The sequence below is a fragment of the Anastrepha obliqua genome, chromosome 3 (assembly GCF_027943255.1).
Source record: "Anastrepha obliqua isolate idAnaObli1 chromosome 3, idAnaObli1_1.0, whole genome shotgun sequence".
NCBI classification, from domain to species: Eukaryota; Metazoa; Arthropoda; class Insecta; order Diptera; family Tephritidae; genus Anastrepha; species Anastrepha obliqua.
In genome coordinates, this window is record NC_072894.1 from 45034061 (window position 1) to 45059301 (window position 25241).

Below are 25241 nucleotides of genomic sequence, written 5' to 3' on the forward strand. Positions count from 1 at the left end.
ATTTAGCACTTCCCCGCTAGATTTTCATTTCTTTCCATAATTTTTTTAGTTTTTGTTGATGTATGTATACATATTACATTTATTACAAAGACCACACACGTTGCAGATACAATTTTGTATTCAATAAACACTCAGCTGTACATACATCTACCATAGATTCGTGCATATACATATATTAAGTATAATAGCATTGTGTGATAATAAATTATCTGTCTATCTGTTAAAATTAAATTTGTTGCTGCTGACTGATAGAGTGGCCGATTTCAACGCCCCTTTTAAGCACCTCATAACATATTTAGAGAGATTAAGATAAATAATTATAATGATAATACACATACATATGTATAGTATATCTCCATTTATGATGCTTCAAATAATAGTGGCAACAAAAGAGTTGACTTTGAAAGGCGATAAAAAAAGAAAACTAAAATTATCTCATAGAAATATATGCCACTGTTGCACTAATAAATGTGTAGTTGCTGCTGGCGACCAGCAATGCGGCAGTAAAGCAAATCTTGATATGTTGATGGAGTGATGAAATGATAGACTGGCAGACTGTCTGAGTGCCAGTGACGGTAATTTTGGTTGCTTTTGTTGTTTAATGGAAACCACAAAAAAATGTGTGTGTGCGTGCACGTGCAGCCGCACATCAGATATCACATCAAGCTTCAGCTCCATCTACTTCATCTACAGCATATGCAATTATCTCAGGCTACCTGCCTTTGAGATGGAAAGTGGAAAAACTAAAAAGAAAAAGGAAAATATAAAAAAAAATGTTTAATAAAAAATACGAGCACGGTAGTTGAAATGTGTGATGAAGTCACTGAGACACACAAGCACAGAAACCGGCTTCAAAGGAAGTGTGTTGATGAATTAATTTGTGCCAACAGGTTGTTTCTTTGGTGATGTTGTAATATAGCATTAAAAAAAATCAAGTAAAACAATAATTTCATAACAAAACCAAGCAGCCAAATATGTCACTTCAACATGGCTTTGTAAATACGAATTTTCCCAGGATTTGAGTAATAAATATGTACATGTTTACCACTTGCAAGGGCGTTGCCAGTTAATCACAAAGGGGGGTGGAGGGGAACCTTTCCGAATTTTCTAATTTTATTGCACGGCTATACACATACATATAAAAAACTAAACTGTAACAAGATTTAAGGGATTTTTTTCGAACTTATTTAAATTAAGTTTTTTAATTACGCCTGAATTTCGGCAGCCAAGTTTCTGTGGGCACTCAGCATAAAGGTAACTTGAAAGGAACAAATTATTATATAATAGTTGTTACTTTAAAAATGTCTGTTTTTGTCATTTACGTGAGAATCGGTCATAGTATTGGGTGTTTTTTAAGAGCTTGAAATCTCAAAATGATAATACAGGACAGAAGTACTCTTGGAATGAATTTCTATTTATTATTATCTGGTAGACAATTTCATGACATTTATTTTTTGAATTTGATATACGGCGTATGTTCATCGGGGTTACGAGGTACAGGCCCATTAGAGCAATACAATTTTTGACTACTTTTTCCAATAAATCTGACCATATGGCGTCTATGGTGGTGGCTTGAATATTGCAATAAAGCGATTGTTAAGCGCGCTATAGGGCAAGTTGAATCGTCTTGTTGGAACCAAATGTCGTCGATATTCTGCTGATTAATTTTTGTGAAAAAACATTCAGTCAGCATAGCTCGATAGCGCAATTCGCTGTTTATCGTAATGGTAGCTCCTTCCTGATTTCGAAAGAAATAAGGACTAATGATATCACCAGTGCTCGATCTTCGCGAAAAGAATTTTTGTTTTTTTCAAAGTAAATTTCCACAGAAGCGTTGTTCTGGCGTTACACGATGATGACTTGTCACACCTTACTGAACAGAAATGTCAACAAAGTTGTTATTCTCAGCTTTCAAACCATAGTTATCGATAGTTCTCATGCAGTTAGAAGAACACCCTTTAATTCTAAACCAACTCTTTACTCTTCTTTGAGTGCTAAAACAAAGTTCTACTATAGTTGTAATGCAGATCATTGCAAACAAAAATCGATTGCTTGCTTTTTGGGTGAAATTAGGTTTGCTTCTAGACCCAAACCAGGTCTGAATTTTTGTTTTTGACAAAAATTTTCTCTCAGTTCTATTTCATTCACTATAACATAAATTAGACATTGAAGATCAATAGAAAACACTGAAAGATGTAATCATAAAAACCGCAAAGAATACTATTGGAGAGGAGATCACAGTAACGAATAAATGGTACAAAAAAAAAAAATGCAAAGCAGCTAATTATACGAAAAAGGAAGCCAGAATAAAATACATATATAGCAAGAAATAAGCTTGCAAATCAACTAGATGATGGAAGTAAAAGAAAGGAGAGTAATACGGAAAAAGAGTAGCAAATAGAACAAATTGAAAGTTATTCTAAGAGAAATAAAGACAAAGCTGTGCACCAGAATATCAAAAACAAACTAAAACATTTCAACCTGAAAAGCCTCCATAATCAGCGAAAAACAACAAGTTATGGATAGACGGAAAGAATTTGTAACTTCTATACCATAATAACTTGTACTATAAACTTTTTAATAAACTTCCTAAATATATACAACTTATTAAAAAGATTATCCGTTTTCCTAAAAGAACTGAAAGTATGGCTTCTTGGTTTCAAACTTTATGATAATGAAGTAATGTTGCGGCCTGTCACATAACATATCTTTCATTTAAAACAATTGCATTACATTGTTCTAAATTTCCCTAATAAATTTCTTTGAATAATAAGTGTATTTACGAAATCTACCATTTAGTCTTCTTCTTGTTAAAAGCCGTAATTTGTATAAAAATATTGAAACCTAAACGCGCGTATTTAGCAAGATCTTTTATTTATAATTAAAATCGTAAGAATTTCGCAAAATTCTAGTTACATCCGACTAACAAAGCCGCGTATTTTGAAAGACATTTATTACATTATGAAAGGTACTGGTAACTAAGACCAACAGAAATATAGGAATTAGTTAGAATTCGTTTTTGCGGTTTCCCTTAGCGAATTCAGCGAACTTTTCAGCCAGTTCCTATATGCTTACATCTAATGAATTTGCTGCATGCATGATCGTACCACATGTGCTTATAACCTTTTATTTGTGTAAATGTATAAGTTCTCCACATATGTACGTATGTATGTATGTAATTATTAAAATGCACCTTGCAATGCTATGCTTGCATGCCATAATCAACTGCAGTAAAAATTTAATGCGCCAGCTCTCATGTTACGCGCTTCTAATTTCCCAATATATGTAGGTAGGTAAGTATTTGTGCATGCATGTGTGTAGGAATGCACTTTTATGCAGAAAAGAAGTTTACGCAAATATTTTGCATACCCCTCACAATTTAGCAACCAACAATTTTCTTCTTTTTTTTGCACTATGCACTTTTGCAATTGTATTTTTGCCGCCGTCTTTTGTATTGCATTTCGCTGGCACAAACTGAAAATGTAATTAATCTACGTATTAGAGACGTATTTGTCATCCGCTTGACTGTTGTGCAACTTCTTGGGCATGACACACTTTGAATTGTAAGAAGAATAAAAAAAGGATTTAAAGAAAAAGTAGAGCAAACCGCAAAAGCTTACCAGAAGCATATAATAATTTATTACAAATAATTTTTTTTGTTGCATTGATATAGTTCTTCTAAAGCGCAAAATATTCATAGATATTTTACTTATCGGCCACCGTAACCGAATGGGTTGGTGCATTACTACCATTCAGAAGTACCCTGGTTCGAATCTCCGTGCACAAAAAGTCAAATAATAGAAACAGTTTTTTCTAACAGCAGTCGTCTCCTGACAGGTACTTGCAAACTTCCGAGGGTATTTCTGCCATGCAAAGCTCCTCATAAAAACTCATTTCCTGTTCGGAACCCGCTTAAAACTGTAGGTCTCTCCATTAGTGTAACAATATCAAGATGCACGCCACAGATAGGAGGAGGAGCTCGGCGAAACACCCATTAATTACCGCGATTATCCAGGTAAAATTAGGGCTAGTTCAGAAGGGAATTGTGCAAACGTAATATTCACGGATGAATCTTCATTTTGGGTGAAAAGTTGCATACGTCGGCCTTCTGATAATCAATAACTTCAATGAACTGTTAAACATCCAGTTAAGGTTTATGTTTGGGGCGGCCTCTCCAAAGAAGGAGTTCGCCATTTATTTGCGTTTCCCACTAATTTGAATGCAGTTTAGATAAGGGAAATTAACCAAAAGGCGTTATTACCGTCAACTGCGAAGATGCTTGGAATTAGCCAACCTTGGATTTTACAAGAAAACAACGATCCCATGCATCAAAGTCGAAGGTGTGTAGAGTGGAAATAGCAAAGTGAGATTGAAATGTTGGATTGGCCTTCAATGTCAACCGTGAATTCAGCAGATTTAGAGCCGATTACTTCCGTAGCTTCTCCGTAGCAAAAATTAGAGTATGATTCGAAGATTTGGATTCATTATCGCTAACGGTGGCGACTATAAATTTTATTGAATATACTAGGTATAATAAATATGGCCACACGATGCAGTTTGTTAGAATCGAATTGGTCAAATAGTTTCTAAGTTATGGCGGTAAGGCTTCTATTAGACATACTGTACTTAACACTGTCAAAAGAACAAGCAGAATAGCACAAATTTGCTTAAATTGCAACTCCCAGTAAATAGAACGGCTTCCATTTGGCTAAGGCTCACATCTAGGCAATCACAAGCCGCATCTCACAATCAAGTTTATGTTTCCTTGCCTCAACTCTTACACGGTTTATCTAATGACAGACAGATTCTTATCTCTTCTTTGGACAATCTGGCGCGACAGTTCTATAACAGAGTATGCGTCATCTTCGAGTCAAAACAAGATTTGCTAGAAAGAGAGTATTGTCATGGCCTTCTCTATGACAAAACAAGTGATTTATAAGGTTTTTATAGGAGAACGAAAAAAAAGTTATTAAAACTAAATGACAAATAATTTGAAAAAAGGTCAATAAGTCTTAGTGCTGTAGTTATGTAAAGCAGTGTCTATTTTCACTTATATATTGTAAAATTAAATACTCTTTTACCCATCGAACAGCTTACTCCTTAATTTATAAAGAGTTAAAAGAGAACTTTTTTTGTCAAATGACTTTATTTTTGCTCTTTACTTATCCGCAATTTATATAAATTTGATGGGGCAGTTAAAAAAATTAAATCACTCACCTCAACTTATACAGTATATACTTATATTCCGACTGTCATTTGAACAATTACATTTAACCATAAATGCTGACTTCACTTCATACCGTTGTGTGCACTTCTACATACGTAAACCACATTCGTATACCAATTCATACTCCACATAGCTCACGTAATTAGATCTTAAAAATTTGCTGATGGTATGATTTTGGTTGGTGATTTTTGCGCTAGCTTCAAAACTAGTTTACGGTTACTTTTTTGCACTCATTGAACCTACATGGTTAACCTTGTTAAATTATGATTTTTTTCATTAATTTATTTGCATGCCTTATATTTTCCCATACACCAATCTGTGCACATGCGAGTATATCTGTGGACTTTTAAAGAAACAGCATTTTCCACTTTAGTAGTTTTTGTTTTGAGTCATATATTTCATAAAAAACCTCAATGCTTTAAAAAGGTTAATATTTAATTAATAAAAAAATTAGATGGATTCTTAAGGTACAGCTATGAATGATTAATAGATGGTTAAAATATTGCATTACAACCAATCATTTAATGAATTATCTGTAGAATGCGCTAAATTGATTTAGGTTGTTTTGTCAAAAATCCACAGACGTGTAGTGTACACTTCACTGAAATTCGTACACGGTTTAATTCAGAGCTAGCAATCAATTTGGCGAATATGATTTATTTGAAATAGTCTTATGAGATTATTCATGATGTTTGTGAGTGGAATTTGTCTGTTATTTTTATAGCAATCGCATTAGGGTATTGTAACTCTCCAATTGCTCAACTTGTGGCATTATGGGCTAGGTTTGCAATTACAAAAAAAAAAACATATTGTATAATTGGCGCGTACACTTCTCTTAGATGTTTGGCCGAGTTCCTTTTCCTATTTGTGGTGTGCGTGTTCATATTGTTTCACAGCTACAGTTTTAAGCCGACTCCGAATGGCAAACGGTTCTTTATGAGGAGCTTTTTCATGGTATAAATACTATCGGAATATTGCCATTGCCTGCCGAGAGGCGACAGCTATTAGGAACACTTTTCCTATCCTTTGGTGTTTCATATACGGAGATTCGAACCTAAGCACTCCTGAGTGGTAGTCACGCACCAAGCCATTCGGTTACAGCGGCCGCGGCGCCTATTTACAATTACTTATTTATAATACTTGGCGAAAGCACGCACCTCCCATCTATTCAATCCGGCTTCGACAAATATAAAATACTAAACTACTAAGTTATAATAAAATAGGGCAAATAGTAATATTTATTGAGGAAGTTGAGCTCAGAGATGTGCTCTAAATCCACGAAGGGAGCGCAATAGATCTTTGAAATCTCAATGGTAAATGCCCTCATAATAATAATAGTATGCATAATTTTTAAACCGCTTGCCGACCCCTTTTACGAAGTGAAAAAGGCGTTAAAGCAGCCAGCGTTGGAGAATGCAAGTTAACGCCTCGTATACCACACACCACTAACCCAGTATGTAAACAATTAACCATAGATTAACCACAATAGCGCAAGCCACTTCCCAAAAAACGCTTACCATTAGCGAAAGTGTCAAACATGTCATTGACACTTTGCTAATGGAGGAAGTGGACATCACATATCACGTATGGCCCGCTTTCAATAGAATTAAGACATACGTAGAATTAACCTAAGATTTAAGCTTCACTTATGAATGTAGTTGTAAGCAGATTCTGTATAAATATTGAAATTAATAAAGTTTTTTTTGAGTTTTTATCCGTTGTGCATTGCGCGACAAGCATCACAATGAAGACTCGCATTTTTTAAAAAGCTTTTGCTATTGAAGCAAAAGTTAATTTGAATACTAGTGTTATTCACTCATCTGCCTTCATCAGCCCGCGCGCCTGAAGCTCTGCCAACAAAAGCGAATAAGAACCGCAAATTCAAGATCAAAGCTTCTGAGGATCACTCCGTGGGCATTCACAGAGCAATAAAGTGCAGGCTCTTGGTCTTCTAGATGCGTGTCACACAAGCCGAGTCTTTAAACACAACGCGGTAGAGATATTCATTTATAGGTATAAGTTCCGTAATTAAGAAAATAATGGATCTTAAATCACGTTTCTCCAAGCTTAGAAGAAATTTGATTCTTCACCTTGTTGCACTAACGATTGAGGGATGCTCTATCGGAACCGTACTATGAACATTAGCTAACTGCCATACCTTCTTGGTTCAGCCCTTTGTGCAGTACGCGTTAATACTTCTTTCTTTGTAGCCAACTTTGGAGGAGAGAGAGAGAACAGTGCCACCCCCGCTATTAGGCCGTAGTACGCAAGGTGCTCTATAATTTTTTTGTTCAGCTTACATAACAGCGGTATCAAAATTGCAGCTGTCCAAGGCGCCTCGTTGTTGTAAGAAGATCTCTTTTTTAGTGTCCGGGCCAACTCAATCTTGTTCGTTTAATTTAGCGTTTTGGTAGTCGTGCTGGATAAGGTGAATTGGTCTTTAATGGAGCGATTCCGATTTCAGCCACACAAATAATTTTCATAATAAAGTGTTTGCCACATGCGGCCGCCGCAGCCGAATGGCTTGTGCGTGACTACTAGGACGGTAGGGCTCGAGCTCGAACGGCATGAAATATAAAATGATCGCAAACTATTTTTCTAGTAGTGGATGGCCGCAATGTTAAACACCTCTGAGTGCTATTCTGATATTAAAAAGCTTTTTAATAAAAATCCATAAGCAGTTCAAAAGCAGCATAAAATCTACTCTTGCGGAATAACATCAAAGTGCACACCACAAGTTGGAGGATGAAGCCGGCAAATACATATCAAGGGATGTATGCGCTAATTATATATTATATATACAGTAGGTTCTGTTTTTATGCGGTAGATACGTTCCGCAATCTACTGGTTCTATAGTAAAACTATGGATACGTTTCAAAAGTGCTAAAACCGCATAAATCTGAAATAATGTAATAAAATCGCATAAAAAAGGGCACTAGTCCCATATTATAACTATAGATACGTTCCATAGACCGCATGAATCTGAAATAATTAAATAAATCGTTTAAACAAAATATTGTATTTTTGAAAATTATATCTTTATTTAAGAAACGTCAGAATCGAAAAATAAATTTAATTCAGAAATAGAATCAGACAATACCCACATGTTGCCCGTTCGTTTAGGATTTGGCGTAAAATCACTTTCGTCACTTGAGGAAATGTACACGTCTGATCTAGATAGTTATGCAGGCGGTTCCATACTTGTAGGGTTAGCATTTCTGATGTAATCTGTGATGAGTTTTTGCTTAGCTTTAGTTTAGAATCTTGTTTATATGTACAATTCCCGATAGGTCGACATGCATTTTGTAATTTAAAAAAAACCGCACTATTTCAAAACCGCATAAAAAAAAGCCGCATAAAAACAGAACCTACTGTATATCAAAATTGTATTATTAAAATAAATAAAAATTAAGTATTATTAAAATAAATTTTAAAATAATAGTTGTAAAATGGTATTCTGATAAGGATATACATATTAAAAAATTTACTAAAGCCCTAAATGCAGTTTAACTACAGATGAATACAGAAATAAGCGCACGAACTGATGTAATTTTTGGCATATCAATGCCCGCAAACTCTATTTCAGACTAAAGTTAACTTAATTTGCTGACCTAAATAAATAGTAATTGCCGTTTTACGACCGCCCAATTTTTTAGTTACAAACTACTTGCGGAGGACGTTTGAGTTAATTCTACTGCGGTGGAAACGCTTAAGATTTCTGAAACTTTACAGAGTGCGTGAACGCAGTTAATTGATGGAAATATACTACTCATTACACTTCTCTTTATATCAATTTTCTAGAGCAGTCAGTCAGATTTTTTGACAAAAAACAAGTTGCATCTGCCACTAGGGAAAACCACTTCCTAACCTAATTATGGCACAATAAAACTTCAAATGTACTTTTATTCTAAGCTTAACTATTTGTTGCTGCCTTTTATCGGTCAAAAATTTGATTGGAAAACAAAATAAGAAAAAAAAAACTGAAAAAATTCTCTTCACACTGAAGAAATTAGAAATTTCTTGAAGCCTTTCTATTTCTATTTTTTTATCGAGTTAAAGAAGATGATTTTTTTTCTTGAGTGAAAGTTAACCGGAACCAGCAAATTGCTCGAAGGCATTGTGAGAAAAACCTTATTTTTCTGGCACTATACTTACAGGTAAGCACTACATACATACATATGTACATCAAGCAATCCATCATCAACTCACTCATTTAGATGCTGCAATGTAATGACTTTACTATTGAGTGTGGTGTTGTTGTGAACAGAAGGCTGAGTGTTTAGCTGCAAGAAATTTGCTGAGTATGCATTTTTTGAAACGTGCTTTTTGGAGAAATTTTGTTCTGTTTTAGGTGCACAAGTTAACAAGTGCATGTATCCAACCCACACATACATACACACATTATTTTTATTTTTACTATTTTCATAGGGTTTGTATTTACATCTTTGCTTGACCTTTGATGCATTGTCATAACACGAAGTGCATATTATGACAAGGGAAAGTTGAATTTGAAAATATGGTATTCGGCATTCCCGAAAAAATAAATAAATGCATGGGCTTTCTCGTAGGTAGCTTAGCAAATTATACTCGTACATCAAATAAATTAAATTCCCTAACCTATATTATCTAACATAAGTTTTATCACATTCTCAGTTTTTGTTTTAAAGTTATATAAAAAACCTTACAATATGCAAAAAATGATGAATAAAAATTGTTCAAAACAATTTAAGGCATAATTTGCAGATTTATAATTTTTGCAAATGGCGTCGTATGTCAATCATATCTGACACTTCTTAAATAAACAGCAGTAATATACAAACATATAAGCAATGAAGCGATTACAATAAAGAATTCAATAACTCAAAGAATTTTTTTTTTGTGTATTTAGTAAAAAGGTTATTCAAAAACATCATTGTATGATTAATTTTGCGCCACTTTGTATTCTGCACGTTCTCAGAAATTTTGTAACCCACTAATAAATTTTATAAGCGAAATTAAAAAAAAAAACTTTGTAACCGTTACTTGACGTCGTGAAACAGAACTAGAATGTAGTGAAAATATTTTTTCATACATCGATAGCTAGTTTGAGCGAAAATGTAGATGATGCATATTTTAAGCAGCACATTTGCCACGATCGATTAATTTGCCGATAAAAAAGTGCGATTTGTGAAATTGAGAGCTTAAAATGAGAACACAAAACAGAAATATCATTGGAAGAATTTTTTATAACAATCTTGTACATAATTTCATGGCATTTATTTTTTTATATTAATATAAATATTAATAAATCGGTTTTAAGCGCAATGCATGGCAAGTTGCCCTCTATTGTTGGAGCCAAATGTGGTCGATATTTAGCTGATTAATATTTGGAAACAAAAATTCAGTCAGCATTCACTGTAACTGCAGCTTCCTCATTTCGAAAGAAATATATGTAGATCGATGATGCCGCCGGTGCTCTAGAAACTTCGCGAAGAGAATTTTTTTTTCAAAGTAAATTTCTACAACTTGGAAGCTTTGTTCTGGCGTTCAAAGATTCATGATGGTTTGCCAAACCTTACTGAGCAGAAATGTCAATACAGTTTGTCATTTTCAGCTCTCAAGGTATACTCGATAGTTCTCATACTGCTAAAAAAGCACCCGTTATATACATATATTTATATCAAATAAGAGATCATTAAATTTTCTTAATTAACTTAATACAAAATCTTAAAAAAAATTAACAAAGTTTCGAGTTATTGCCAAAACTATCACAAACATTTTTTTTTTTACAAAATTTCGTAAACAATTAAATTTAACTAATTTCTGTTGGCAAAAAACAAATATACATAAACATGTTTAGTATTATTTGGAAACATTTAAAGCCATAATAGAAATAAATTCACAGTTAAGTATAACACTTATTTACAAGAGATTAAAAATGCCCAAAGTCTTGAAAACTTCATTAATGGAAAAAAATTGTATAATTTGTTGTACTCAGCGACCGATTTGGATAGGAACTGAATAGAAATTTTTTAACAGTCGATGTTTGAAAAGTAAAATTATAAACAATTCATTGATGAAAGGCTTCAGTTTTCAAGCAAACGTACGAACCTTTTAGACGGTATTAATTCTTGCATTGTATTAGTGTTGGCAAAGTGGACGGTCCACAAACCTTGTGGTAGGGACACCCTGTGGTATAGAGAAAAACTTTACCTTCCTTGAAAAAGTAATTATATTGAGTATTTTCTGTGAGCGTCTAGATCAGTCTTTACCTTCTAGAGTGCTTATGATAAATTAAGATATGTCATTGTTACAGATACAATTTAGTACTTCTTAGACCACTTCCTATCTCCTTGAAATATCCCAAATGTTTCATCATCTTCACAACAGCTGTATAGAGAATTTCTATATAGGTATACCTGTCGCGGAAAAGCTCTTACCATAGCTTTGCTTAATCTTAAAACCATAATTATTCCTTTCTCGTCTAACCTAAGCTATGGTATAATGACTTAGGTTGGACCTTTTTGCACTGTCACTAAATTTCACTGTCTGTTCAGTGGCATTATAGTTAAAGTGCAAAATCCATGCAGTGATGATGAAATTCATATTTTAACTACCACTGAAGAAGTAGTGGTGCATAAAACTCTTATTGCATTTAGTTTTTAGTGCATTAAGCCCAACCCTTTCATGAAGCCACATGCCATTTATTATGATTATTTATTTGCTGACTTTTATACATCAGTAGATGAATCAAAAACAGTTGCCTATATCTGCACCACTGACTTGTATTTGCGAGCTATTTCTAGCCATCTAATCTCCCTTTAAATATCCTTCCAAATTGGTATGCTTGGGTACACAGAGAAGAGTGTTCTTTCACGACCTCACTATTTTGGTTATCATTGCTTGCACTGCAACCTAATAGTCAACGAATATATTGAAGTTGTCAGCCCTAATCATCTTACCTTGCAGACGACGTCCAAAAGACAGCATTCACTTTTAAGAACATGAAACTGTATACCTTAAATACTTGACTATTTCGGAATCATAATTACAAGAATTTAATAACAGACATCTAACTGGTTATGTGTGTATCGTAAACATAAATTTAAGAAATTAACAACATACGTTAGGAATATTAAAAATTAAGCAGCTGAGTACAATTTGTTACATATAATATGGACATGAAAAATCCATTTAAAATTCACGAAAAACTGGTTAGCATGGCGAAACTTGGCGCAAGAACTTGCCACTCATAGCCAACATAAGACAGCAACCTCCGCAATGGCTGTGCCGGCTTGGCCAGTCAGCCACAACCGGACAATGTTGGCGACAGGTGCTTGCAACATACAGTGCTAATAATCATACAGGTATTTATGTACATATAATATACATTTTTATGCGCATATATGTATATGTTCAAATTCGCCTTTTAGAGAAAAAAATGTATGCATATGTACGAGTATTAACACTTACTTATGCGAATGACATTAAATGTAAATATGACCAAATCATAAATTAACAACAAGAATTCACTTACCGCGCAACTGGTAGATCGGGCTGCCGACTGGCGTGTTCTCGAGCAGGCTGAAACGTGACATATCACCACTGCCGGGCACGAAGTGTGGCGGTTGATTTTGCGTTTGGCCGTGCGCACTGCGCATGCTCAATTGTAGTAGCAGGTATACGTGTAGTAGAAGGGCGGGAAGTAGCGCCATATTCCGATTGAAGGTAAGTCGCCTGCATGACGTAGGCGAGGAATTTCGCATTTTGCTACACCACTATGAAATAAGAGTTGAAAATATTTTTAATCGATTTACCGGTTTACGAATATGCACTTCAAATTGTATGCAGTGAGAAAATAATTTCATTTTCCCAGCTCATATGAACCATATACACACATACGAGTCCATCAACTAACCGGTGCTAAGATTTACAGCGTCACGTACTTTTCAATTTAATTTTATTTTAATTACAGAATGTTATTAGTAAAAGTATGTTAATTTAATTCATACTATTCAATCCTTAAGTTGTTCCTACGTTAAGGCTACTAAAAATGTGTACAATAGTAAGCACCTTACGCGCCATGGAGTTCTACTGAATATCCCAATAAGCTTCAACTAGTACTAAATCATACTGTAAGCTTACCTGGATGCCTAAACCATTTCATCTGGGGGACTTTAAATCAACATTTATCCAAGCTCCCTTAACAGACATAAAATCGGCGTATAGTTGGCATAACGGGTGCTTTGAGTCCCATCTTAGACCAAGGCGCGTTTTTGTACTCAAATAGCGCCCATGCGCCAATCGCAGTTGGTCAGGAGGTTGTAGTTGCGTAACTCCTTAAGAAGACAAATGGTGATAAAAATCTGAAGCTTCTTCTACCTTGCTAATTGTTCACCCAAAATACATATAAATAATATCAGACAACCACTTGAATAAGATACATAATTCTTCACTATAATGAAGACTTTCATCTGGTATTGATGGATGAAGGGCCGGTTTCTCCACGTTGATCGCAACTAAATTCATCGGTACTTTAAAAATATTTTATTTCTTTGCTTGCTTGTTGGGTGCATTTCATCGAGAAATGTTAACAGACAATGTAACGCTTGATCTGTTTTTTTTTTATTAAGCTGCCACATCTTTGGTTAACATTTCTACCAAAATTTTATCGGCAGTGCTTAAAATTTTTAAAAGTTACGCCGCCTTGGGTAAATCTACCTCTGTACGTGAGTTATATATATAAAACCAAGCACTAACACTATAGATGAATTCATTGCAAATATAATTAAAGAAAAAGTGTAATACTAAATCTATTTCCGATTTGTTTACAGAAATTACGATTAAATTCATAAATCAAAATTATTTTTCGGTCGCAATTCCAAGAATTGCAACCGTCCCAAATTAACTAACTTCACTGTCTGCTTACAATAAATATTGTCAAATCGGAATTTCCGTTCCCACACGAAAATGCAATATTAATAAGTAACACAACAATTTTTTATAAACCAATGTAATTAGCAAGTAAGAAAACAAAATTGTAAAATATACCGAGTAAGCAAATATGTACACATATGTAAGCTTTGATTTTACCTTAAGTAAAATAATAAAGTTAGTTTTGTTCCTCCCGTTCATTGGAATAGTTGTCATTGAATAAAGTTTATAAGTAAAATAAAAAGAAAACAAATTTAGTTTTTTTTTATGTCAACCGCGATCCGGTAACGAAATTCGTGTTTTCGATTTTTTACAGTTTAAAAAATGGATTTGAACTCGCAACAACGAGTTTGTATTAAAAACGGATTAATTGGTGCGAAAACCTTAGAAAGGTTGGCTTCGGAAGAGCCCATGAGCTCTGGAACTGATGAAAATATTACTAAAGTAAAAGAAAAGTTGACCAATAACTGCAAATAAATCATCAGAGAGATGGCAGAGGACTTGAAAATTGGTTATGGAGCAGTACAGGAAATTGTAGTTAATGATTTGCGTTTGCGTCCTGTTGTTGTAAAGTTGGCCCCAAAGAATCTGAACTTCGTGCAAAAAGTTATCGTATTGATATGGCCAACGACATGACTTTCAAAGATAAATCCGACCCAATATTCTTCACTTCAAATGCATCATTACTGGCGACGAGACGTAAGTGGATGAGTACGACACGCAATCTACATAGACATCAGGCGAGTGAGTGGAGAGCTCCGAGTGAACCAAGACCAAACAAACTACTTCCTTTTCAGCCAAAAACGAAAGATATGGTCACGGTTTTTATGGATAAGGTATTGTACACCACGGATTTTTACTAGAAGGTAATCCAATTAATAAGGACCATTATTTGGGCGTTATGAAACGTTTACGTGAAGTAATTCACTAGAAAGTAAAAGATTTGTGGGAAAAAAACTCGAGAACAATGATGACGCACCATTGCGCAGTGCCTTCAGTATCCGTGAATTTGTGACCAAGAACGAAACGAATACCAACCACGAATATCAAGAAATCACTACGGAGAACCACTTCGGCGTTTAAACAGCCGAAAGGAAGTAATAGAAATCGAAGACGGCTCTGATGGCTATACCAAAAATAGAGTTCCAGAAATGTTTCGAGAGGTGGATCAAACATTGGCATAAGTGCGTTACAGTAGATGAAGAGTACTTTGAATGTTATAATAGCTAATTAACTTTTGAGGAATAAACTTATATATTGAATTTTCTAAATATACTCCGGGAACTTTTTCAGCGAGGTGGTATTTCTCTTGTATTTTCTTTGCAGACATGTAACAGCCGGTTGATAATTCTAATAGGTTTATTTTTAAGCTACATTATTAATAGATATAAGTACAAATCGGGGTGTTGAGCGAATGAAAATGAACACACAAAATAACTGCCTGTTTCGTAATGTTCACATTAGCAAGAAGTTGAGAAACGACGCGGGAATTTTTCTAGTTATACATTTTTATATCCCATTGAATTTTAAAATAACAAAGTGAAGTTTCAAGTGATAAAAAAATGCTGGTGATATTCGACAATTTTTTTTCGTTGCCTTTTCTATTATAATTTACTCTCCAATGCCCGAGTTTTTTTTATATGAAAGAAAAAGCCTATCACCGTCTCCTTCTTAGCATCACAGATTTTGATGAACCATTGCCTTATTCACAACCACATGTCATCGCTATTCAAAGCCACTTCCTTCCAACGCTTCACGTTTATCTGTTTAAAGTCTGTTTCCACATCTTCGAGCCATATCTCTCTTGGGCGTGCTCTTCTTTGGTCTGCAACTGGGCAGAATTCAAGCGCTTTTCGTGCTGCTCGCTGAGTGGAAATTTTCATTACGTGGCCAAGCCATCTTATCTAGCAGCATCAACAAAAAAAATTCCCAGAAATAAAAAGCATTTTGTAGTCACTTGTAACTTTCATTAAAATTTAAAAGGCTATAAAATTGCATGTTCGCGAAAATTCTGATTAAAAAATTGAAAGTTTTGATAGAATTTTGCAAAATTTTGAATAAAATTGGAATTTATATGCTACATGATTCTTGTTGTAGCACAAACTATATTTTTATAAAAAAATATTTGTGGGCTTATAATTTTCCAACGGGGTATATTTGAGAAGAATTAATAGTGGTCAAGGCATACTTGTATTTTCATAGACACATACATATATACAATTTTAAGTATTTGTTAAATTTAATTTAACTTTATTTGTTGTATTCATTTTAATTAAATTAAGTTTTTTATTATTTAACCTATTTCATGTCTTGATTAATATCACATACGTTGTTTGAATTATAATTATTTTTCACTTATCGGCTTACTCAACGAGAATTCATTCTTGTACTTGCTGATATTAACCTTGAGTTCTGATCTGATTTCATTGTCCGATGTTGCACGAGCACCACATAGCATCAGTTGTTATTGTTTTCTATGCACTATGTTCATTTTTCTATTTTTCTTTTTGTTATTCTTTTTTGAGTTAATTTTATTGTAAAGCAGCATTCGATTTGTTCTCTGTTCTTTGAAGTACTAAAATCACGATGTGGTCGTTATTTCTCCCCACGACTTTTAATTTGAGCTACATATTGGCCATTTCGCGCTGTATATGAAGTTGGTGTTACGGATTGGCAATCATTCATGATTGTTTTTTTTTTAACTTTGTAGATTGAGTATTAAAAAGGCTTCATTTAAATTTCGACCTCACATTCCTAAACGATTCGTTCAGAGCAGGGCGTTTTATAGCTATTCGCGTTTTATATCCCATAAACGTGTTTGCATACACTTGTGGTCACCCAATCGAGTCACTCAAACATTTTAAAATATTCGCAATATTTGTAATGTTAGTTTATTATGTAACAAAAACTTTAGAAATTGCTCGTGATGTTCATAGAGAAGGGCAGCATCATCGGTTTTTATTTCTCTCGAAATGAAGAAGCAGCTACCGTCACGGTGAATGACGAGCACTATCGAACCATAGTGACTGAATTTTGGCTCCCAAAATTAATCAGCAAAACATCGACGATATCTATTGTAATTCCAAAGAGATGGCGTCCTACAGCGCGCTTAAGAATCGGTATATTACAATATTCAATCCATCATTGACGCCATGCGGTCAGATTTATTGGAAAGAGTAGTCAAATATTGGACTGATTCAATGGGCCATGCAACTCACAGTAGCCCTGGACATAATTCGGATACTACACTAAACAAATAAATGCCATTAAATTATCTATCAGATTATAATAAAAAAATTCACTGCAACAGTATTTCTATTTTGCATTCTAATTTAAGTTTTCAGAGCATAAAGCACAGTAATGATAGAATTCAAGATTGACGTGAGTGACGTTAGTACAGAAACAAAACAAACGATAACAAAATGAAGAATAAGTAAAGCCAAGAGGAAAGCATGGAAGAAACTGCATTTGGAGGCTTTATTATTCTCCTCTTACGATTTATCATGCGGTATTTTATTTTTACAAAATCGTTTTTTAAAAATCAAAATATTCGCTGATTGAATCACAAACAAGTAACTTACAACACAAGTAAAAGTTGGTTTCTTCTCTGTGTTGACGGTATTAAAAATAACAGATTTTCTCAAGTTCGCCTAGAACGAAGTAAGTATACATGGATAACGCCATCCTTGTATTCCCTACATCATGCATATACTTATAATATTAACTGTGTACTGTTCTGCTGAGACTAAGATGCGACACCGTTATCTGATTAATTATTCCTTGAATGCTTGGCAGAGCTAAACTCGGTGGACACATCGTTCCATAAAGTCCACTCAAAGGTTTAATTTTAAAAGATAAAGGGAGAGTGGAGTTAGAGCTCCCTCAAACGTCCAATCAAAAGGAGCCAGCAGACTTGATTATCGAGTTACTTCAGTCTCAAAAATGGTACATTTACCAGGTTTGCTGTTTAATTATGGTGAAAAAGAAAACTGAGAGGGGAACTTCGGCTGCCACGCCACTTGGGAAATTCAGCCGAATTCGGTACTATCATTTCACATGTATTCGCCTTGCTTTTGTCCAATCAGTCGTTATTCAGATAGCAAGAGAGCACATGAGCGAAGACTGTGCTGATTTTTTTTCGTGCATCACTAGCACAATCTTATCGCCAGCCGAAATTTGCACGAACTCATATTTGCACACTCGTCCAATCAGTCGTTATTCAGACGGCAACGAAGTGCCATTGGTTGATTTTTGTGTTATATCACCGACACATTCTTCGTTTTTTGTAATCACATCCCAAGTGACGTCAGCCCCTCAGCTAATTCGTCGAATTCACTGGGAGCCGAATAACGGTCTGCTAAAGAGCACACCACTGAGAATCGCTTCACCATACCTCACCTAGTATAATCTTAAAAAAAGTTGAAGGCCAAAATCCCTTCAGGACTCGAAGATGTTTTTCTAAACACCATGAAAATACAACAAACCGTGGAAGGAGGGTTGCCATTTAATCTTACAGCAAAAATTACGAGAAGTAAAGCAAATCCATTATTCGATACAAATGATAAAATTGATTACACAGGCCGACAAAATTGTGAGTCAAGAAAGTATGGAATACTTTTACAAATGTTTAGACACTATTTTTTTTTTTGTCAGTATGCCAAATTCGGTTATACTAAGAAATTGAATAGCTTCGAGAATATACTAAATTCCACTTACAATTTCTCGGAGGTAAATAAAGATTGTGTTAAGCTTCAAAATAAATTTCTTAGCAGTGTTACATTATTTTCAGATATTGTGATGCTCCGCTGTCTCAATTACATACCAAAAAAAAATTTTTTTTTTTTTTAATTTTTAGGTTGAAATATCTGCAGAGCTTGACTTTATGCGATTATGCTTAGGCCAGATTCGCATAAAGCACTTCAAACTCTGTCGTTGAAATATTGCATGGTTCTGCAGATCCATCAAATTTTGTCGTCTTATACTTTCGATATTTCACTCTTTCCTATTTTTCAAGTCTCACACTGACTGTGAAAAATATTTAAATTTCCTTTAACGTTTTTTTAGCGAATTTCTATTTTGGTTTACATATTCATAAGAAAGTGTTACCTTTTTTTGCAGTTTCAAACTATCTACGTATGATTTCTCTTTTTAGATAAATTATTTTATATTTATTAATTTATCTGTTTTTCTTATACCCGTGAGCATAACAGCTGTAAGGCACAAAATAATCTAGATAGATATACAAATATGTACATATATCAAGAAGAAGAAGATAGGCACATATGTGTACAAAATGATCAGAGTATTGAGAGAAGTCGGTTATCGATGCTGTTCGTCCGTCCGTGTGCACGATAACTCCAGTAAAAATTAATTCTCTCATTGTCCATGTGTTTGTTTGATTCCAAAAATTAGCAGCCTGAACAAATTGAATTTTTCTAAAATGTGCGTTAGTATATAAAGTTGGGTCAGGTCCGATTTTATCACTTCCCTACTTGTTAAATATTCTGTTTTTAAATGGATAATCATGCCTCAGTTTCAAACTGATGTACATTTCACTTCAATACAGCCAGTTACGAAAACCTTGCCTGCACGTATAACTGCCACATAGGCAGCTCGAATATCTGGTACTAAGGTGATATGCCATTTGAGAAAATCTCAAAGTGATGAGTTAACTACCTGTGATGATGAGTATGTTCGTGTTATTAGTGTTAATAATAATGAGCTCGTTCATTAAGATACTAGTCCATTGATTTCAACGACGGCTATTTATTGTTGGCAAGTCTTAAAAATATTGATGAATACATAAGTAAGATTTTGCTGGTGAAGAGAATAAATTACTTCTACTACGAGTATTACAACTCACGCTTACTGTTAATCTAGCGTTAATTCTTTCGCTTTTAGCCGTATGTGCCAGACGGTAAATGTTTTTTGCAAAATGAGAAATGCATTTGCCGATGGGTAGAACAGTGAAAACTTGAATTAACTTGCACTGTTATTTAGTCGTATAGAGTGAAGCTTCGATAATTCGAATTTAAAGCTAAATTATGCAAAGCTCCTGACTTCGCCACTACTAAGCCTAGATGCGTTACAAGTTAGTTTTTTTCTAACTACCAGTTAACCAAGCTATGAATGCACTTTTATCTCCATTGCAAATTGCGTAATTCTCTTTTGAAACATAGGCACGGAATCACGTAAGCTACTTTATTCTATAGAAAATTTTGTATTTAAAACTACGAGCAGCTGCAGAAGTTGAAACGTATCATCAATTTCTAAATACATTTGAAACATTTTATAAAATATTGTTTTCTCTTGTTGAAAACACTTGAGGCACACGTCCAACTTTCATGAAATTATTTAACCCTAAAAGTTGTATCACATTTGTGCGAACAAAAAGCTTAATTACGCAAAAACTACGTATACACTATATTTCAGAATTTTAGTTTGGATATATAAAAAGCCTTTCAAAAGAGAGCCTAGATGCAGCTTTAATATAAAACGTGTACAAATTTAGATTCTTTCAGGTTTGATTATTCTTATTGAAAATATGGGTTTTAAAAATTGTACGTGGAAAATAACATCATCTAAATGTCCACGATGAGCGCGTCTACAAGAGTGAAAAATCAGCATCACGGTCAACTAACCAATTCATGAAATTTCCGCATCAATAATGATCCGCTGGTTTAAATTCTTGTTCTAATTGAATTTTTTAAGGAGAAAAATACAAATCCGTATGTAAAATCTGCCAATGGGTCGATTCATGAATGCCTAATTCTTGAAAACGTCGAGATATCGATGTTGAACGTCCAGTTTTCGAAAGGACTGGCAGCTTTTTCTAAACTTGGCAGAACCAGTTTCTTGAAATCTTTCCAACAACCTTTGTATTCCCAACTCATTTGGCTATTACCATATTTCTATAAAAAATAAAAAAAAGTTTCAATAATTTTAGCGCATTTTTCTATCATGTAAAATTGTACATCTGACATGGAAAATGTACCCTTTAGGAATAATTCACTACTAACATCTAGGCGTCTCTTTTGAAAGACCCGTTAATATTTTTTGCAATAATTATTTAAAATATACTACTGAGTTGTTTCGGGAGTCGCGACTATCCGATCATGCTTGCGAAAGGGATAAAACGACGATGAATGGAGTTCTAGAGTTAAAAAAGAAGATAAAAAATAAATTTCAAACCTCTGAAGAGCTGATAACAACATCATATCATCTTCTAAAAAGCAGACAACAGTAAGTTTTATTGGTCTGGTTAAATTTCAATGTATAGATCTAATCTAATCGTGAAAAATTGTTCGGCCGCCGTACCCAAGTGAGTTGGTCCGTGAATCTCGGTGAAACACCAAAATGAAGAAAGAGTTTTTTCTAGTAGCGGTTGCCCCTTGGCAGGCAATGACAAACCTCCGAGTATATTTCTGCCGCGAAAAAGCTCCTCATAAAAATATCTGCCGTTCAGAGTGCGCTGGAAACTGTAGGTCCCTCCATTTGTGGAACAACATAAGACGCACACCACAAATAGGACGAGGAGCTCGGCAAAACACTCAGAAAGGGTGTTCGCGCCAATTATAAGTCGCATATTGAATGCATACATAAATAAATATAGAGAGCCAAATAATCACCGTACTTTTTTATTAGTTGCATCTTCTACTGCCTGACAAAAATTAAAGTAGTCGGGAATCGTACATTTATTTATGGAATAAAATCCCTTCACACGAATTCGATTCAAACGTGTACAAATACTCATGTTACTGTTTCGAAATGTTATAGATCTTTCAATCGACATTTGGAGTGAATGTTTTGCTGTTAAATCTTTTAAGCACTGTCGAAACTACTCGTATATATTTAACGGTATGCCTTGATTAAGAGTAGGGCAAAGCATTCGGCAACTAATTGCCATTCTTGAATCAAAGAGTTCTCAGCGAGCTCAAGAAAAATTAATTTCGGTAACAAAAAAGGCCTTTACGGGCTTCTAAAGGCTACTTGGCAAGCGTGCTATCATAGCGTTTATTTAGAAATGTACATATGTATATATACTGGCATGTATATGTATATAATCAACAAGTTCCCATTGCAAGAATCTTTTCTAATGTTGGGTTACCTTAGATTGACTGCTCTTACAAATGTTCATTCGGTGCCCTAAAATGTTCTGGAAAGATTTTCTCAGTTCTATCGAAACACGTTCTAAAATTATCCGCATCTTTTAGAAGTCATTTTTCAAGAAGTGATTCCCCAGAAATCAGAATTATCTCATCATTTCTTTGGAGTACGCGGTATTCGCAGAGGAAGCGCTGGATCGGTTCTATATCTACTTAATCTCTAAATCACCTACAGAAATGTTAAGGGATACCATAAAACTGGTGACTATATTACTACTCGCCTTTTCCCATGAATATTCTTATTAGTAGCCGCCCTACAGCAAATCCCGGTACATAGTTTGAATTCTGTTTCAATTAGGGGAATTCCACTATAATCCACTCTATCCACTACATACAAATAGAGTGCTGGACTCTTCCTATTATTGTTTTTGTACGTAGCGTATAATTGCTATGTATGCGGTATGCGAAATATACAGAGAAAACAGCCTCACTTTTTGTTGCCTTTTACGTTTGGGTGAAGAGCTGGTAGCTTAGCAGCAAGAAGAAAAACACAAAAAAAATTACGGTAAAATCGCGGTCATGCCCAGTGTTAGCAGCGAAAGAAAGCAGTACCAGCACCATTAAGTCAGCCTCTTCATCTTTCGCTGCTGCTGGCCAACAAGAATGAGAATTGAAAAGTATAAACAAGTTTTGCAATGTAAAATTTTGCAGCCTCTACAGTAGAAATTCTACTTTGACAAGCGATTGGAGATATATATGTACGTATGTGTGTGCATGTATGTACGTGAAATGAAATGAAATTTGAAATCTGCGAAAACCTTGTACACTGCTTTTGGTAGTGCACGAGTATTTTGGGTAAAGCTGAGTAAAATATTTTTTTTATTTCCATTGATTTTAATTATGGTTTTAGGTTATAAGTGCATAGTTATTTATATATACGGATGTACGTATGTATGCTTGAATAGAAGTATAAAAAATATATGCATATTTTATATCCTTCAGATCCTTTTTTGTGTGTATGAGCATATATTTTTCTAACTTTTTTTGTACATTGATATCTCGAAAACTCAGCCAGTAATCAAAAAACAATATTTAGGTATGTTGTCTAAGCATACAAACAGCAATAAACATCCACAGAATTTAATAAATACATACACATATAGTAAATTTAGTAATTTATGGTTATTTTAATATAATTCACGTCACACTTCTGTTTGATTTTTAGCTTTTTTCCAAATTTAGCAACTTATTTTTGTTCTTATACTTTTTGACTTCAAAACTATTTTATTATTTAAATTTATTCGACTTATTTTATAACTGAAATCTTTTGCGCATGCGTCATCAAATCACTACTTCACCAATTCCACTTTTTGTTTCCTTTTTCATTTTAATATTTGCCAGTTCTTTCAAATAGCAATGAGCTAGATTTCGGATTTATGCAAATTTTACTACATATATTTTCCTTATTTTTAATTCCTCAGTGTATTTTGTGTTTTCGTCGCCAAAAACATTTTATTTTTATTACATTTTAATACACTTTTATTTAATTTTTGTAACTTCACGATTCTTATTTTCTCATTTTCTGCAAAAACTTGATTTTGCCTTTCCACCGTTTTGATTCTTTTTTTTTTATTTGTTTACATCTTTCAAGATTTTTACCTGCTTCTACAAATACACTTTAATATCTTGAATTTTGTTTTTGTCCACACTGCTTTAGTTGTTGCTTCCAATTTGCCTTTCGACCAGCGTTCACGTGAAGCACAACCGCACGCCACGATTCATTCTCAACAAATGTTGGTTAGTCATTCATTGCTGCTTATCTTAATACCAGACGTGACTTGGCTTGACTGTTGAGCGGCGTTCAAGGTGCTCTGTGGTGTGGTGAATTTCAACTCAAAAAAGTGTCTTATGAATACTGGTTTTCATGTGCAAAGTATTTGTTACTTTTGTTGTGATAAAAAAGAATTGGCGCTAAATTCAATTTTCTATAAAGTGATAATAAACATAGATTGGAACTATCCCGTACTGGTTTTACTGATTTTGGATGGGTTAGCCGATGAAATCCCAGATAGTTCGCGGAAAAGTCAATTTTGGTTTATTTAAGCACTGAATCGAATCCGAGCATCTTTGACGATCTTATATATGTTTTCAAATAGTGATACAATTACTCGCTGATAAGAACTTTGGCTCGATTGTACTTATAGAAGTATGATAATATATGAAATAAAACAGACGTCAAATAATTGCGGAAACGTGAGACGAGTTATATCGGTGTAAAAGAAGATTGAGTTAAAAAAAAGATTTTTTTTAGTTTAAATTTTCAGGGACTTATTAACCACTTGCGATATATTATTAGTATCTCGGAAACGGCTTTGATGTTCTAGATGCAATTGTTCATCCAAATAAAGGTAGTCCAATGGGAGATAAACTAAAGAATAATGCCGATGATGATGAAGTAAGTAAGTGTTCGGACGTCTTTTATATAGAAGACTTCAAACTCAGACTTTATTATATTAAAAGTGAATGGACTATAAAACTGAACATACATTTTCTGAAGGTTCTGAAAATTTTGATGGATATTTTTTTCTAAATGTATAATATTTTTATCTCTTCTGCAAATATTCAGCGGTCTGTTCCGCTTTAAGGCTCAAAGCGAGTTCACAATGGAAGACTGTCACGCATGGACATTCAACCATATTAGTCTCCTATACGGATATACCTAGTGATTGTGATTATCACCCTCTTATTCTCTGCTTTGAAAGGAATTTCTCAGCCTGGAATGGCTCGAAGAAGATCCATCACCCAACACACCCGTTAAGATCTATACGGACGGATCTAAAATGGATTCTGGTGTAGGATCAGGGTTATATAACGAAGATCTTTTTACCAGTGAATCCTTTAAACTATCAGATCTGTGCAGTGGTCTTCACGCGCAAATAAATGCTATTCATGAAGCCTCAAGATGGTTAGAGATAAATAGAATATCATCAACAGAT

At 34.2% G+C, this 25241-nt stretch overlaps 1 protein-coding gene across 3 annotated transcripts in view; it reads right to left on the reverse strand.

Moving 5' to 3' along the window:
* The window catches only part of LOC129240858 (cadherin-23-like), a 50386-nt gene extending 26365 nt beyond the window's left edge, over nt 1-24021 (reverse strand). The window contains exons 1-2 of one of the 3 annotated variants that reach the window (XM_054876889.1): nt 23905-24021; nt 12744-12984 (exon numbers count right to left, since the gene is read on the reverse strand). In XM_054876889.1, coding sequence (XP_054732864.1) covers nt 12744-12972 — 229 coding nt within the window. In that variant the 5' untranslated portion in view covers nt 12973-12984; nt 23905-24021. Of the gene's footprint in view, nt 1-12743; nt 12985-23029; nt 23105-23400; nt 23460-23904 lie in introns of those variants that run through there. The other 2 variants (XM_054876891.1, XM_054876890.1) reach the window with 2 other exon arrangements.
* Nucleotides 24022-25241: the final 1220 nt, after the last annotated feature.